This window comes from Theropithecus gelada, chromosome 1, assembly GCF_003255815.1.
Source record: "Theropithecus gelada isolate Dixy chromosome 1, Tgel_1.0, whole genome shotgun sequence".
In the NCBI taxonomy this organism is placed as follows: Eukaryota; Metazoa; Chordata; class Mammalia; order Primates; family Cercopithecidae; genus Theropithecus; species Theropithecus gelada.
Window position 1 is genome coordinate 193,612,896 of NC_037668.1, and position 15,279 is coordinate 193,628,174.

Below are 15,279 nucleotides of genomic sequence, written 5' to 3' on the forward strand. Positions count from 1 at the left end.
AAGGTTGGAGGGTGGTGTGGCAAGTGAGATCAAGGAGAGAGGAATGGGGAGGCAACTTTGCTTACCCTTCCAAAATGGTGCCAAGGATTAAAGTTGGCATGGAAGGGATTAAGAAGAAGTAGAGCTGTAGGATGACAGGTGCACTTTATTTTGTGGCATGATGCAGCTGATTTATGACTGGCATGTAACTAGAAGGCATGTGCATCTGGCTGTAGCAACATGCCTGGTGTTCTGTGTGGAGATTGTATTGGTGTCAGTAAACTTTTGAGAAATACTTTGGGCAGCTGGGTTACATTGTGGATTTGATAATTCATACTAAGCATATAGAGGATGCATATTAAGCCATCATTTACATCCTCTAAGCCAAAGGCTCAAGGATAAGAAAAAGAAAACAAGTCAGCAGAGGGCATCAGTTACACAGCTATACAAAATTTCAAACCCAGTGTATTTAAGGAAACAGGGCTGGAACACAGTGCCATCTTGTGGAAGTTATTGATTTCCCTTTTTATAATGAGATGCAATTAGAGTCGAAATTCTTGCTGAATTGTGGTTTGTGAAATAACTACATCTGAATTAATGAATCTGAGGTCTCCATAAATTCAGGAGGTAAATGGCATACTGGGGTTTGATAAATAATAGCACCTGTATTTTAGGGCACCCAATCCATGCTAGGTAATGTGCTATGCATGTTGTGTGCGTGTGTGTGTGTGTGTTTGTGTGTGTGTATTTGAATTTACGTCTTACAACGATCCTGTAAGAGGTTTTATTTCAATTTCACAGTTGAAGAGACTGAGACTCAGAGTGGGTTAAGTATTACCTAAGGCTATGTAGCCAACTTGCGCTAATAGTTTGCTTTTATTACACAAAGCCTGTGCTTGTGCCTAAATGGCACCCAGGACTAAAGGATAATGGTAGGCAGTTGCTTTTAATGCTTTGTCAAATCCCTCATCATTCCCTTTATCCCTTATTCTCTTCCCCCAATATCCAACAATATTCCCCAAAATCCAACAAAATATTTCGTGTCTACATAGGCCTCCCTCTACTCACCTTCTACTGTTCAGATTTTATAATGTGTGGCATCAGGAATTTATTGACAATAAATATTTTTTGAGCACTTACTGTATGACAAATACCATTCTGCATGCTTGGAATATATCTATAAATAAAAAGGACAAAGGTTCTTGACCTCGTAGACCTTACATTATAGCAGGAGGAGACAGATAATAAACATAAATGGAAGACAGTAAGTGCTATGGAAAAAAGAAAAAAAGTGGCATAGCATTACATAAAGAGGTCAGAGTAGGTCTCATGGGAAAGGTAACGTTTTACCAAAGACTTGAAGGAAGTGAGGGAATAATTCAGATTCCCTGGGGAAGAGCATCCCAGTCAGAGGGTAGAGCTGCTACAAAACCTTTGGGCAGGAGAATACCTGGTGTGTGTGGGGAATAGCAAGGAGTGGCTGAAGTGGAGTGAGCAACAGAAGATGAGGTCATAGAGGTAATGTGGGAAGCTAGATTATGTATGAGATTGTAAGCTATTAAAAGCTTAGGCTTTTACTGTGAGATGGGAGCCATTGGAGGGTCACGGAGAAAACGAAGATACATATTTTGAAAGGCTCGTTCTGGTTGCTGTAGGGCAAGAGTAGACACAGGAAGAAGTATTAGGAGGATTTTGCAGTAATCCAAGCAAGGGATAATGGCTCAAAACAGAGGATGGCAGAGGAAGTGGCAGAAAGTAGTCACGTTCTAGATATAATTTGAAAGTAAAGCCAGTGGGGCTACCTGATGTATTAGATGTAGGGTGTGAAAGAAAGAGAAGAGTTATAAATTAAGGTTTTTCCCCTGAACAAACTGAAATATGGATATGCCGTTGAGATGGGGGCAGAGGAATGGTAACTGGAGATTTTTGGGAGGAAGATTAGGAATTTAGTTTGGTGCATGTGGGGTAGGAAATGTCTTGAAGACATTTATATTCCCTGAGTAGGGAATATAGGAAATATGACCTTGGAGTTTGAGAGAGATGTATGAAATTCAATATAAATTTGAGATGTGTTGGCAATATAAATGATATTTAATGCTGTGAGACTGAATGAGATCACCAAGGAAATGGGTATAGACAGAGAAGAGGACCAAGAACTCCAAAGTAAAATGTTGAGGAGAAGAAGCAGCAAAGAGATTTTGACAGCAAAACCACTGAGGCAAGGGGAAAATCAAGAGAGTTCTGTGTCCTGGAAACCAAGCATTGAATGTGTCTCCAGAGAGAGTGGGTGATCAGATAAAATGTGATCAGATAAAAACATGATAAAGCAAGTAAGACAGCTGAAAACTGACCTTTACATTTAAAAGAGCAGGTTTTTGTTGGAGTGCTGGGAATAAAAACCTGTTTGGTGTGGGTTTAAGAGAGAATAGAAGAGAAATTCAGCAGCAAGTACAGACAACTTTATAGTTTTGCTTCAAAGGGGAGCCAGGAAATAGGACAGAAACTAAAAGGGAAAGTGAAGACCAAAAAATGATAGCATGTTTGTACCTTGATTGAAATGAAATGGTAGAGAGCTGATAGTTGATGGTGTGAGAGGGAAGAATTGCTGGGGAAATATTCTGGAATACGTAAGTGCACAAGTGCAAAGCCTGGCTTTTGACAAGGGCAGGGATGGTTGATCTATGGGAACAAGTGGGAAGACAGAGTATAGATGAATACCAGCATTAGTAAGTGGGTAGATGAGGTGATGAGATTCTTGGGGAGTTCTTTTCTGATTGCTTCAATTTTCTCAGGGAAGTTGGAGACAGTGAATCAGCTGAGATTGAGGATGGCAGAGTGAGAGAAAATGTGTGAAACAACTTAGGACAGTGGGAGAGTGAATGAACTAGGGATACTTAGTATAATTGCTTGACAGTATTAAGGGATCACTTGAGTATGGTGGTGATTAATTTAAGGTGAAACCAGTTATCCTGGCTTTATTCTTTGCTTGTGTGTGTGCTTTCCAGACCATGTACAGTTACATGGGTGCAAACCAGAGTAGGTAGAGAGTTAGATTTAACTAGAATGGTGGTTTTAACAAATTGAGAGAAGGGCAAGGGAGACAGGTATATATGCATAGGCATGATGATAATGATTGACCATGGAATTTAAGTTGGGTAAGGAGAGTGAACCTTAAGAAGGGTGAAGGATAGAGGGCTGAGGGACAGCATAAAGGTTAATAGATTGGAGATCCAAGAGATGAAAACAATAGAAGTAGGCTAGAAAGATAGGATATAGAGAAGAGAGAGTGGGGAAAGACAAGGTTTTAATTTTGGAAATAAGTAGCTGAGATAGAGTGGAGAGCAAGATCATTGCAAGGTCTCACTACTTAGCACTCAAGTAGAAGGAAAAAAAAGATCGTTGGAAGAGTGAAGTCAAGAAAATGAGAGGCAGGGTGGGGGTGGATTACCAACAAGCATATGAAAATCCCCAAGAATTAAAACAGGAGTATCACTGGAGGGAGTGACATTGAAACAGTAGCTAAAATCATCAAGAAATAAGCGAGAATGAATTGGGCATTGGTAGTTAAAAGCAACACGTAGGGACATATAGGTAGTGCTATAATCTGATGCCATGAGGTTCAAAGCTGGGGGTTTTAGGGAGGAGGAAGGAAGAATGATCTGAAAACAAAACAAAAAATGAGGATAACTACCCCACTTCAGGCTTAGCAGTGTGAGGGCTGTGGGAGACAAACTGCTACCTTTTGAAAAGGATGCAGGGGAGGCAGTGCTTTTAGAGAAACTCTGGTTTGTTAGAGTAAGATTGTGAAGTGCATATCCAGAGAATAGGTTGAAGATATAGGGAATTTTGTTGATCATGGGCAGTGAATTATAGAGGAGACAGTGGAAGGGTTACAGAAGTTTGGGAGAGATGGGAAAACAATAGGAACATACAGAACTGCATGGAAATTAGTGTGGAGAGTGGCCTAGAAGTCTAGGGGTTCTTGGATGATTGACACAGGCTGGGATAAAAGCTTAATGATATAAGTCCCAGTAAGTGTAAGGCAGATAGTAGTAGTGAGTGTGAGGGGTGGGTACAGAGGGGTGAATTTTGGGGGCTTCCTCTTCACCTTGAAGGAGATGTGTTCTCAGAGTGTAGGCCTTTTCACATCCTCATGAGCATATAATTGCTAACTAATGGGATTAATGTGCTAATTCTCTGGGTGATGTGAATTTTGACAAGGACCTTTTGGGGATAATGTCACAAACTTCCTCAGAACAGTGCAAACTTCTACTAGCGAGCAGTGTCATTGTAGTGCTCTAAAAATTTTGATTTTGGGCAAAGTGATCAGAGCTTAGGTGACAGCCAGAGTTTGACCAACATTCTGTGGAAGGTCGGGTCTGATAAGGTATACTCCTTTGGCCACCAAGAGTGCTCAGGAGAGCTTAGCTGCAGGGGAGAGGCAGATTAGAAACAGCTGAAGGCTTGTTGGGCGTGCTAGCTTAGACCATGCCTATACTTTCTGCTTTAGTTTTCCTTTTGTAACTCACAGATGCCATCAGTGTTGGTTGTTTAACTTGGAAAACAATAACTATCATCGAAAAATTAAAACACCATTTTCCCTCAGGTATATTACTATGATTAATGAGATAATTTCCCCAGTGGCGTAGTCAGGAAGCAGCCATTTCCCAATTGGTTGGCATGTGCTCAGCACCACAAGTCTGGCAACAGTATTTGGTGCTGCCTCCTTATGCCCATCAGGTAATGCAGGGGTAAAAGTACCCAAGGAAAGGGCTTAGAAAGACAAATGGCCTTTTCTGCCACCAAATGGTACCAACTGGCATTGAGAATCAAGTAACATACAGTATGAGCCTAAGGTCTTCTGTCTTAAACAGACTAGCTCTGTAATTCTTTGACCATAATACTATTAGGATGATAGAACAAATTGATTTTACTAATGCTGAGGTCCCTCAGGTTCCCGTGAAACGTGGCTCAAGAGGAGCTGCTTCTACTTTACAAGCTCTATTGGCTCACTGCTTGCCACTCCAGGCTGGCCCTGTGGCCTTGTGCCGGGCCCGAGTGACATTTGGACTGGTTAATGAGAACACTGTGGGCCTCACACTCTTTTTAAGTTGCAAAATAAAAAAGATATTTAAGGCATTAAGCGGATTTTGTGGATGTAGCTGAGAATATTTTTGTCTTTAAAAGAAAAAAAAAGAGGCAGAAGGAACCATCTCTTTGGCTCTAACTTGCTCTCCATTGCCTTCTGAATGTACCCTCAGAGATAAGAACAAGGAGACCAGGCACAGTGGCTCACACCTGTAAACCCAGCACTTTGGGAAACTGAGGTGGGCAGATCACTTGAGGTCAGGAGTTTAAAGACCAGCCTGGCCCACATTGTGAAACCCCATCTCTACTAAAAATACAAAAATTAGCCAGGTGTGGTGGCAGGCGTCTGTATTCCCAGCTACTCTGGAGGCTGAAGCATGAGAATTGCTTGAACCTGGGAGGCGGAGGTGGCAGTGAGCTGGGATCATGCCACTGCACTCCAGCCTGGGTCACAGAGTGAGACTCCATCTCAAAAAACAAAATAAAACCAAACCAAAAAAAAAAAGAAGGGGATATAACTCCTTACAGCCTGAAAGGCTAATTTTTTGATGATGTTATGTGGAACATCAAAATACTTTGTTAGTAGCTATTCTGAGAGGCAGAACCCACATTACTAACTTCTTGGTTACTGCCTTGCGAAGTCTCTTTGGTCTTCTGGGGCTTCCTTAGGCTTTCCTTATTATCTGCTCATGGCTCATGTTCGTGAGGTTTATTGGAGATGTGAACTGGGGCTGAAAATTGGGATGTGACATAATGTATGATAAAATTTGATTTGATTATAAACCAAGTATGCAAGTAGGAGTTTATAGTGTTGACTCATCCAATAGCCTGCCACCTAGTCTGATCTTAATATGTTGACAGTATTTAGATTCAATAGTAACTTGTAGCATCAAAAACAATAACAAAAATATATACAGATGGTCCCTGACATACAGTGGTTCAACTTGGAATTATTTTTTTGTCTCCTCTGTGTATTTTCAAACAGCCTGGCTTCAGGCTCACTGATTCTTTCTTCTGCTTGATCAGTTCTGCTAAGAGCCTCTGATGGATGCATCCTTCAGTATGTCAATGGCATTTTTCAACTCCAGAATTTCTGCTTGATTCTTTTTAATTATTTCAATTTCTTTGTTAAATTTATTTGATAGAATTCTGAATACTCCCTTTCTGTGTTATCTTGATATTTTTTGAATTTCCTCAAAACAGCTATTTTTGAATCCCTTGTCTGAAAGGTCACATACTTCTATCTCTTCAGTATTGGTCACTGATGCCTTATTTAGTTTGTTTTGTAAGGTCATGTTTTCCTGGATGGTCTTGTGCTTGTGGATGCTTGTCAGTGTCTGGTCTGGCCTTGTTTGTATGTGTCCTTCTTGGGAATGTTTTCCAGGTATTTGAAGGGACTTGGGTGTTATGATCTAAGTTTTTGGCCACTGCAGCCATATCTGCATTAAGGGGTACCCCAAGCCCAGTAACGCTGTGGCTCTTGCAGACTCATAGAGGTACCACCTTGGTGGTCCTAGATAATATCCAGAATAATTCTCTGGATTACCAGGCAGAGACTCTTATTCTCTTCCTTTACTTTTTCCCAAAGAAACAGAGTCTCTCTTTCTGTGCTGAGCTGACTGGAGATAGGGGAGAGGTGACACAAGCACCCCTGTGGCCACCACTACTGGGACTGCCCTGGGTCAGACCTGAAGCCAGCATAGCACTGGGTCTTGCCCAAGGCCCACTGTAACTATTACCTGGCTACCATCTATGTTCGCTCAAGGTTCTAGGGCTCTACAATCAGCAGGTGGCAAAACCAGCAAGGCTGTGTCCTTTCCTTTAGGGGCTCAAGTTCCCCTGGGCCCTGGGTGAATCCAGAGATGCTGTCTGGGAGTCAGGGCCTGGAGTTGGAAACTTTAGAAATCTACCTGATGTTGTATTCTACTGTGGCTGACCTGGCACCCAAACCACCGAAGTCCTTCCCACCCTTTCTTGCCCTTCCCCAGGCAAAGGAGTTTTTCCTCATGTTCAACACCACCACAGGCCCATGAGGAGTACTGCTGGGGTACTGCCAACGTTCACTTAAGGCCCACGGGCTCTTCTGCCAGAATGTGTTGGATGTTGCCAGGAAAGTGACTTACGCTTCAGGGCAGTGAGCTCCTCTCTGGCCCAGAATAGGTCCGGAGATGCCATCCAAGAGACAAGGACTAGAATCAGGGACCCAAAGAGCTGGCTTGGTGCTCTTTCCCACCGTGGCTGAGCTGGTACCTAAGCGCAAGACAGAGTCCCCTTTATTCTTCCCTCTGCTTTTCTCAAGGAGAAGTGGTCTCTCCTCATAGCCATCCGACCTGTGAATGTGCTGGGTCACATCTGAAGCCAGTGCATTTCGGAGTCTCACCTGAGGCCCATGGTATGTACTACTTGGCTACTGCTACTGATTTTTCAGGGTCCAAAGGCTCTTTATGCAGCATGTGATGAAATCTACCAAGACTGGGTCCTTCCCTTCAAGGCAGTGGGTTCCCTTGTGGCCCAGGGTATATCTAGAAATGTCATCCAAGAGCTAGGGCCTGCAATGTGTGCCTCAGGATTTTGCCCAGTACCCTATCCTACTCTGGCTGAACTGGTATCCAAATTGCAAGACAAAGTCCTTTTCACTCTTCCCTCTTCTCTCCTCAAGCAAAGGAAGGAGTCCCTTTTGGAGCCATAAGCTGTGTTGCCTTGGGTTGGGGGAGGGGTGATGTAAGCACTTACTTAGCCATCCTGGCTGGTGTCTTACTAGATCGTGTGATCCCCAGTCCACTGGCTCAGAGCCCAGCACAGCACTAGGACTTGCCTGGGTATTGCAGTTGTTGTGGCCCAGACAGGCTTTCAAGTTTATTTAGGACCTCAGAGCACTTTAGCCCATGGTGGTGGAGGTAGTCGAAACTCAGTTTCTGAAACCTGGGATGGGCAATTCTCCTCTGGCTAGGGGTGGTCTAAATGGTCCCTCCATTGGCAACAGCTAAGTTCTGCCCAGTGTTGGCAGCGTGGAATTCTAGAGTCCCACAATCGCTGTGCCCTCCCTCCAAGTGCACAGATTTTCTCTCCACACTATGTGGCTGCTGCCAGGGGATGGGGGAATGGTGGTGTCAGCAATTCAAGATTGTCTTTCTTACCTTTTTCAGTACTTCTTTCAGCAACACGAAGTTAAAACCAGGTACTGTGGTCACTTTGTGATCACTGATTTTTGGTTCTTATGAAGGTGCTTTTTTGTTTAGATACTTGTTAAATTTGGTGTTCGTTCATGGAGAACAATCAGTGGAGGCTTCTGTTTGGCCATCTTGCTCTGCATCCTCCCCAACTTATGATTTTTTAACTTTATCATGGGTTCATCAGGGTATTGCATGCATTTTTGACTTACAATATTTTCAACCCGTGGTGGTTTATTGAGATGTAACCCTATCATAAGTGCACCTGTACTATGGTAATAGAGACAGCTAGTATATCCCTTTAAATAGGAAACATATAGTGGTACAGTGTCATAAGCTCAATATGATTTATTCAGATTTAGACCCTAGTAAGTATAAAAGTCTATACAAGTTTTTTTTTTTTTTTTTTCTTTCTCAGCAATCCTAAATTCCTGTGACTGAATTTCATTGTTTTAAAATGCATTCACAGTTGAAAAGGTTTACTTCTGAATCTCAGGGAACTGCACTAAAGAATCTGGTATCAATTTTCTGAGGATTTAAAAAAAAATCATACTTAATGCTGAGTTATATTAAAGATGTTGGCAAGTACAACATTTTTTTCTAACTATAGGATAAAGAGCATTGAAATGTATCATGCTCCAAACCCATTAAAAGTATCTGCACCTGTAACTGAACATCAGATGTTATACCTTACTTCCTTTTGACTTTCAACTTCTAGGCTGTCTGTTGAAACACCCCTCAATGTTTATGTGGCCTCCAAGGCATACAAACATTTTCAGGGAAACCCTATAAGGAAAGAATTGGAAGTTTTATTTATTTTTTTCCTACCTTTAGTTCTCTTTTTTCCATCTTTCAGATCTTTAGAAGTTCTGAGTTTTTGTAGCTGGAGACTGGGGAAACCTAGCTCCCCTCACTGTGGCCAGTGGAAGACTGCTGTGGAGAACCTCAATCCAAAGTGTTTTTGTTAAGAGACAAAGTAAACAGGCCAGTTTAAAGTTTCAATACCAGTATGCCTCTTTCTCTACCAACATGTGTGTGATTTAGATCTTGAATCATATAATTCCATTCAGAATGAAAAATTTGGTTTCTGATTGGCTGAAATGAGTTCTAGTATTCCCTTCTTTGTTAGAAGTCAAAGTCACCATGTTCTGGAACATTAGCATGTGTCAGGTAAAGTTGATAACAGGATACTAAAACTCAAATTGCTGCTTCAGTACTGAAGTCAGAACAGTTCTACCTGGAAAAACAACCAAATTTTTCTCGTTTTATAGCACTACATTGTAATTGCTTATTTAGCTATTTTGTAAGCTACTTTTATTCTGTTACTTCTCTGGTGATCCCAGGGTCTAGGACATTATCATGAATTCAAGAAACGTTTGATGCATAAATAAAGGAATGAAAATGTATAAGGAATGTTATGTTTACTAAAGGCACAATAGTTTGACTTTTCCTGACTCCTGAGTTATGATCAACTCTGAAAAAGGGAGTAATTTTTCAACTCTGTTGAACATAGTGGGGTGGAGGTGGGGGTAAGAAGAGTTGGGGAAGGGTACATTATGAAACACAGAAATACTATTTACTAAGTACATATTAACAAATCTTAGCATAATTTAATTTTACTCCAGGCTGTCCCCCTATCCTCTTCCCCTACCCTCTTTTTTCTGGCCTGTAGAATGTAAGGAAGGGAACATACTTCTTTGTTAAGGAAAACTGAGTAAGGTTGTCATTTCATTCTGTTATGACTGGAGTTTTTCCTTCTCATCGGTCATCAGGTCAATTTAAGTTTTGAACACCTAAACTGTGTAACACTGCATATAAAAATAAGTCCATGTTTAAGACAAAGTAGAAAAGTACCAAACACTTTAAAAAAATGAATTGAAGAAAACCTTGTCTTTGACAACTTCTGTTTTTATTTGGGGAGGCAGTATGAAATCATCTAGGTACATTTTTGTCTATTGGGATGAAGAATGCTATCCAGTAAGAATATTGATTTAAAAATCAAATGCCTGGACTGGAGGGGAAGGAAAGGACAAAAGACTGCATGCTGTGTGCTATTTTGCATCAACTCAATTCCTTTCTGCTATACATGAGCTTCAGTTGATGCCTTGGTCTGGAGCCTTTGAACTTTCTTAGTTACCAGTGATTTTAAATGGTGGTCACTGGACCGGGGATACAATTAAAATAATATAACATGCCACATGAAAATTTTAAACCAAGAAACTGATTTTTCATTCTCAAGTGGGGGAATTCACTCCTTAAAAAAAAATGTGGTCCAAAGAAAGAGCATTACTGATGAGGATTCTCCCTTTTACAATTGAGGGTTCCCGCCTACATCTTCCTAATACCTCCTTTGCCAGGGCTTGCCTAGGTCAGATGAGAAGTAAATAGAACTGATGAATGATTTTTTTGACTCTCTTGTCATGTAGTTTTTCTATCTTAATATGCTGAAGGGGAGCACATTCAGAACTGATCTCATTTGAGAAGGACTACTTTTAAGTTCTATTTTAGGCCACACAAATTTTCAAAAAATAAAATTCTGAATTCAATCTTAAACCCTTGGGAAGGCTTCCGATCACATATTTGGTGGAATGTACTATATTACCTAAATAATAAACATTTTATTTGGATACATCTTTGGGATGCTTGTTAAAAAATTATAGATTAAAATTTTAGTGTTAGAATTATGATTTGAGGATAGAGGAATAAAAAGTTCCCTTTTCCTTCAAACTTGTATAGATTCCATTTTTCTAGTGTTTTACTGACATCATGAAGAGTCTTTCTTCTCAAGGTGGCAACATGTCCTTGCCTTGTACTTTTATTCTGAATGATATGGTTTTTCTCCCTTGAATTTGCAATATAGAATTTATGAGGTTTATGTGTTTTAGCTCTACAGTTTCTTCCATGATCTTACATTTTATCTCCTCTAAGACTGTTTAGAAAAACAATAAAAATAGGAAAAAATATTTTGGTGCAATAATAAGTAAAAATGGGATTCCTGGAGGTGGATTGGAATTATTTAGTCTTCTGTGTCTTTTCTAGACATCCATAATTTTTCTTTTTCTTTTTATTCTTCTATTGGACAGAAATTTCACTTGAAGGTAGATTATTAGTCTAAAAGACCATCTTAAATCACAATGCTTTAAGAACTTTTGAATTAAGCAGCTTAGAGGAACACATAATATATTCACCTTACCTTGTTTTAGTTGAAACAAATTCTTTTTTAAATTTAGGTATTCTTTAAAAGGAGAAACAGAACACACTTCATTTTTATATAGAATAAACTTTGTTTTTATTATAGACATGGATGAAAAATAAAAGTTTTTATGTACATACAACATATAGTGCAAATGAAAAGCTTTTAAATACCATGGATAGACATGTTGTTGGAAACAAAAGGAGATGAATGATGGGGGTTAGGATGGTCGTCCTGGAACTGCAGGAGGGGGCCGCCTAGTAAAAACAAAACAAAACAAAATAACAAAAAGAAAGACACAGATGCAGAGGAAGAAAATAATGTTTAAATTATAAAATAAACCCAAATAATAGCATGCACAAATAGCTCACAAAAGTCAAATTCAAATCACATCCAAAAACACGCAGACATGCAAAGGAAATGAAAGGACATCACATGGCTAAGTTAGCAGTTCCCAGGACTTTTCCTGGCTACTAGCAATGTTCTAGGTATGAGCAATTTGAGCTCACTCAAAAAGCTTCTTATTTTGCACCATGGAATGATAAATCCATGCACTCTTATTCAGGAGAACTGGGACTAGTCCCCAAGCCAAATACCTTTATAACTTGAGTATTTGATTCTCAATCCTGATTTTGTGACACTCAGTTATTTCCAAAGATTTCAATGAACGTTGTGAAATCTCCTTGGGGGAGAGGGAGTTGATGTAGCCAATGGCAGGTGAAATTTTTTTTTTAAGTGAGTTAAATTAGAAGGTGTCAAGGGATCAAATGAGCAATGTAATCACAATGCAGAGAATGCCAGAGGTTGATCTCAGAAAAAAAGGATTTGTAAATAAGAATTTGCTCCAGGTGAGTAGTCCTGGTGTGTAATAGCCTGGATTCAGGCCTAGGGAAACCAGGAGGCTAGGTCTGGTCCATGGCGACCCCAGGATTTTCTAGGATTTCCCTCTGTCTAAGAGCTAGTTATAACCGTAATTCTGATTTATTCTGAAGTGGGCCAAGGGTAAATGACATCTGGTCTGCCAGATCTTTCTCCATTTCCCTAGGCTGGCTTGCATTTCATCAGACCTATGGATAATGAAATGAGGGTCCAAGTTGTGCTTCACTTGCCATCAGCCTTTCTTGTGTTCAACAGGGAGATGATTTGCAGCTAGAGAAAATACAGTAAACGCTACATTGCAATGAAAAGCTTTGTAAGTAGGAAAACAGCAGGCCAAATAAAGCTTTCCCTCTGGTTTCTGGCAGAAGTCTACACTTTAATTTCCCCTTTCTAAGCAAACCATTAATGAACTCAACATTATAGCAAGCTGTAGAATGGTGAGGTTATCTCAAGACCCTCCTCTCTTGGACTTCTTATCTAGGTGTTCAACAACATACTCACTTCCATCTTATTCTTGTTACACTTCAGTGAGTGGAGCAATGAAGTCTATAAAAAAACAAAAACAAAAACAGAAAAACTTCTTTTTCATTTTCTATGAGATGTCAGTGGAGCCAAACTGACTGGTCTATTTCTGGGCAGGGGTAAAAAATGATCTTACCTTCCCCAAAGTCCAAAATCAATTTTTCTTGAGTCCAGTTTAAGCTGACTACACTAAAGAGGCCTCCCATCCATTTAAATGATGGAGAACTTGTTATTGGTACCTAACCTTTCAACTTCAGGGCTGGGGCGGGGGCTAGGGGGTCTCCAAGGCTTTAGCTTTAGAGATCCAGGTAATGGGTATCCCTGGTGTTTTCATGAAGAAAGTGTAATTAAATTTCTGTCGAGCTCAATGAGATTTATCACCTGCCCAGAAAACAGAAACTATTTTTGAGTTCTGAAGGGGCTTTAGAACACTTTAATTACCTCAGCAGGGTGGGGAGGTGGGCCATTAAACTGAACAGCAAGTCCACAGTGCTGAAGCGACATTCTGTTAGCATATGCCAAAACACTTTCCTGTTTGAGCTAGTTTGGTGTTCTGATCCAGAAACAGGATCAGAAACTTTATGTCTTGGAATATATTCCACTGACAGCTAGAATGTTTGCTTGAAACATCAGGGACATTTATATCCTCAGACAGCTTTTTCTTTTCATCCTCACTTTACTGTATCTACCCTTCCTTTCATTGCTGAAAAAGCATTGTTGATGATGATACCATTTACTGGGTCAAAATGAGCTCTATTGAAGATACGGGCAGTTGGGGTTTTTGCTCTTTCTTTTGCATAATTTTTATATTACTTATACAGTGCCGAAATGCTTACAGGCAAGTGATGCAAATATTTGGACTTTTTACATGTAGAGCTACAAAGGTACCTCATACAATTGCCACTCCCATATGAAAGTTGCAGTACTAAATTGGAATACTGAGTTGCTAACAAATTCTTAAGCTCACCATCCTAGTATTCAACATATAAGCAAATTTACCTAATCAAGACTCTAGTTTCAGGTTATATTTTCTTAAGCATTTTGAAAAATAACTTCAAAGCAGAATGTTTTGGCCAAAACAGGCAAAGGAGATTGCAAAAGCTGTATCTGGAACATGGGCGTAATTTATATATAAAATGCTTAATTATTAACAAGAATGATGAATTACCCACTTTTTTTTGGCTTTATGTCAATGATGCAATTTGGTCTTATGGTGACATTCCTCTGGCAAGATCTCTGAGAAAGTCTTTCTTATAGCTTTTTTCTTTTCTGTTAAAATCTCACAATAAAGGACAGGTGCAGTGGCTCATGCCTGTAATCCCAACACTTTTGGAAGCTGAGGTGGGCGGATGACTTGAGGTCAGGAGTTCGAGACCAGCCTGGCCAACATGGTGAAATGCCATCTCTACTAAAAATGCAAAAATTAGCCGGGCATGGTGGCACGTGCCTGTAATCCTAGCTACTGGGGAAGCTGAGGCATGATAATCACTTGAACTTGGGAGGCGGAGGTTGCAGTGAGCCAAGATCACACCACTGCATTGCAGCCTGGGCAACAGAGCAAGACTCTGTCAAAAAACAAAACAAAACAAAACAAAACAAAACAAAACAAAACACCTCATAAAAAATGCTCTGTTTGCTTTCTTTGCTCATCATTTAGGTAAGTGAATAACCCAGAGCAGTGAGTGAGCCTGAAGGCTTGGGAAAGGGAGGAAAGAAAGGCAATAGGAATAGGTATTCTTCAATATTCTTCTCTGATGATTAATCTTAAATCAACCTGGATCCCTTCCTTCACAATAATATCATGGAGGTAATTTAAAGAATCTCTTTTTTGGAGAGTCAGAGAGAAAACGTAAGGTATAAAATTATCTGAATCCTACGTAAGTCTGTCATTAAGACTCAATGCATGTATGCCTCTAAACTGCTTTTGTGCCACCTGTTCCAATGTGACTTTCCTCCTTAAGAGTCAGATACTGCTTTGACAAAGTACCAGAGCTCCAGATGAATTGCCCTTAGTTGAGAGCTCTTGTTGCTCTTACATTTGGTCTTTTTCTTTTTTTAAGAGATGGCGGGGTCCTATTCCTCTCCTGAGGCTGGAGTGCAGTGGCACAATCACAGCTCACTGCAGTCTCAAACTCCTGGGCTCAAGTGATCCTCCTGCTTCAGCCTCCCTGGTAGCTGAAACTACAGGCATGAGCCACCATGTCCAACTAAATAAAACTTTTTTTTTTTTTTTTTAAGAGATGAGGTCTTGCTATGTTGCCAATCTGGTCTCAAACTCCTGGACTGAACTGATCCTCTTGCCTTAGCCTCCTGAGTAGTAGATTTGATTTTATCATCCAACTTTTTGTTAGAGTCTGTACTGAGGAAATCACACTCGATGGTTTTCCTCTGGCTTAAAGCCACTGAAGCAGTTTCCTAAGGCATGTGCCTCAGGACACTAGTTCTGTA

The 15,279-nt window shown here is 40.3% G+C and overlaps 2 protein-coding genes across 2 annotated transcripts in view; both read right to left on the reverse strand.

Annotated features, from left to right (window-relative positions):
• The window catches only part of C1H1orf105 (chromosome 1 C1orf105 homolog), a 48,571-nt gene extending 39,288 nt beyond the window's left edge, over positions 1–9,283 (reverse strand). The window contains exon 1 of the mRNA XM_025363936.1: positions 9,066–9,283. Within this exon, the coding sequence (XP_025219721.1) occupies positions 9,066–9,086 (21 nt within the window). The 5' untranslated portion in view covers positions 9,087–9,283. The remainder of the gene's footprint in view (positions 1–9,065) is intronic.
• Positions 9,284–11,501: 2,218 nt separating this feature from the next.
• The window catches only part of DNM3 (dynamin 3), a 556,545-nt gene continuing 552,767 nt past the window's right edge, over positions 11,502–15,279 (reverse strand). Inside the window, exon 21 of the mRNA XM_025399962.1 lies at positions 11,502–11,687. Within this exon, the coding sequence (XP_025255747.1) occupies positions 11,651–11,687 (37 nt within the window). The 3' untranslated portion in view covers positions 11,502–11,650. The remainder of the gene's footprint in view (positions 11,688–15,279) is intronic.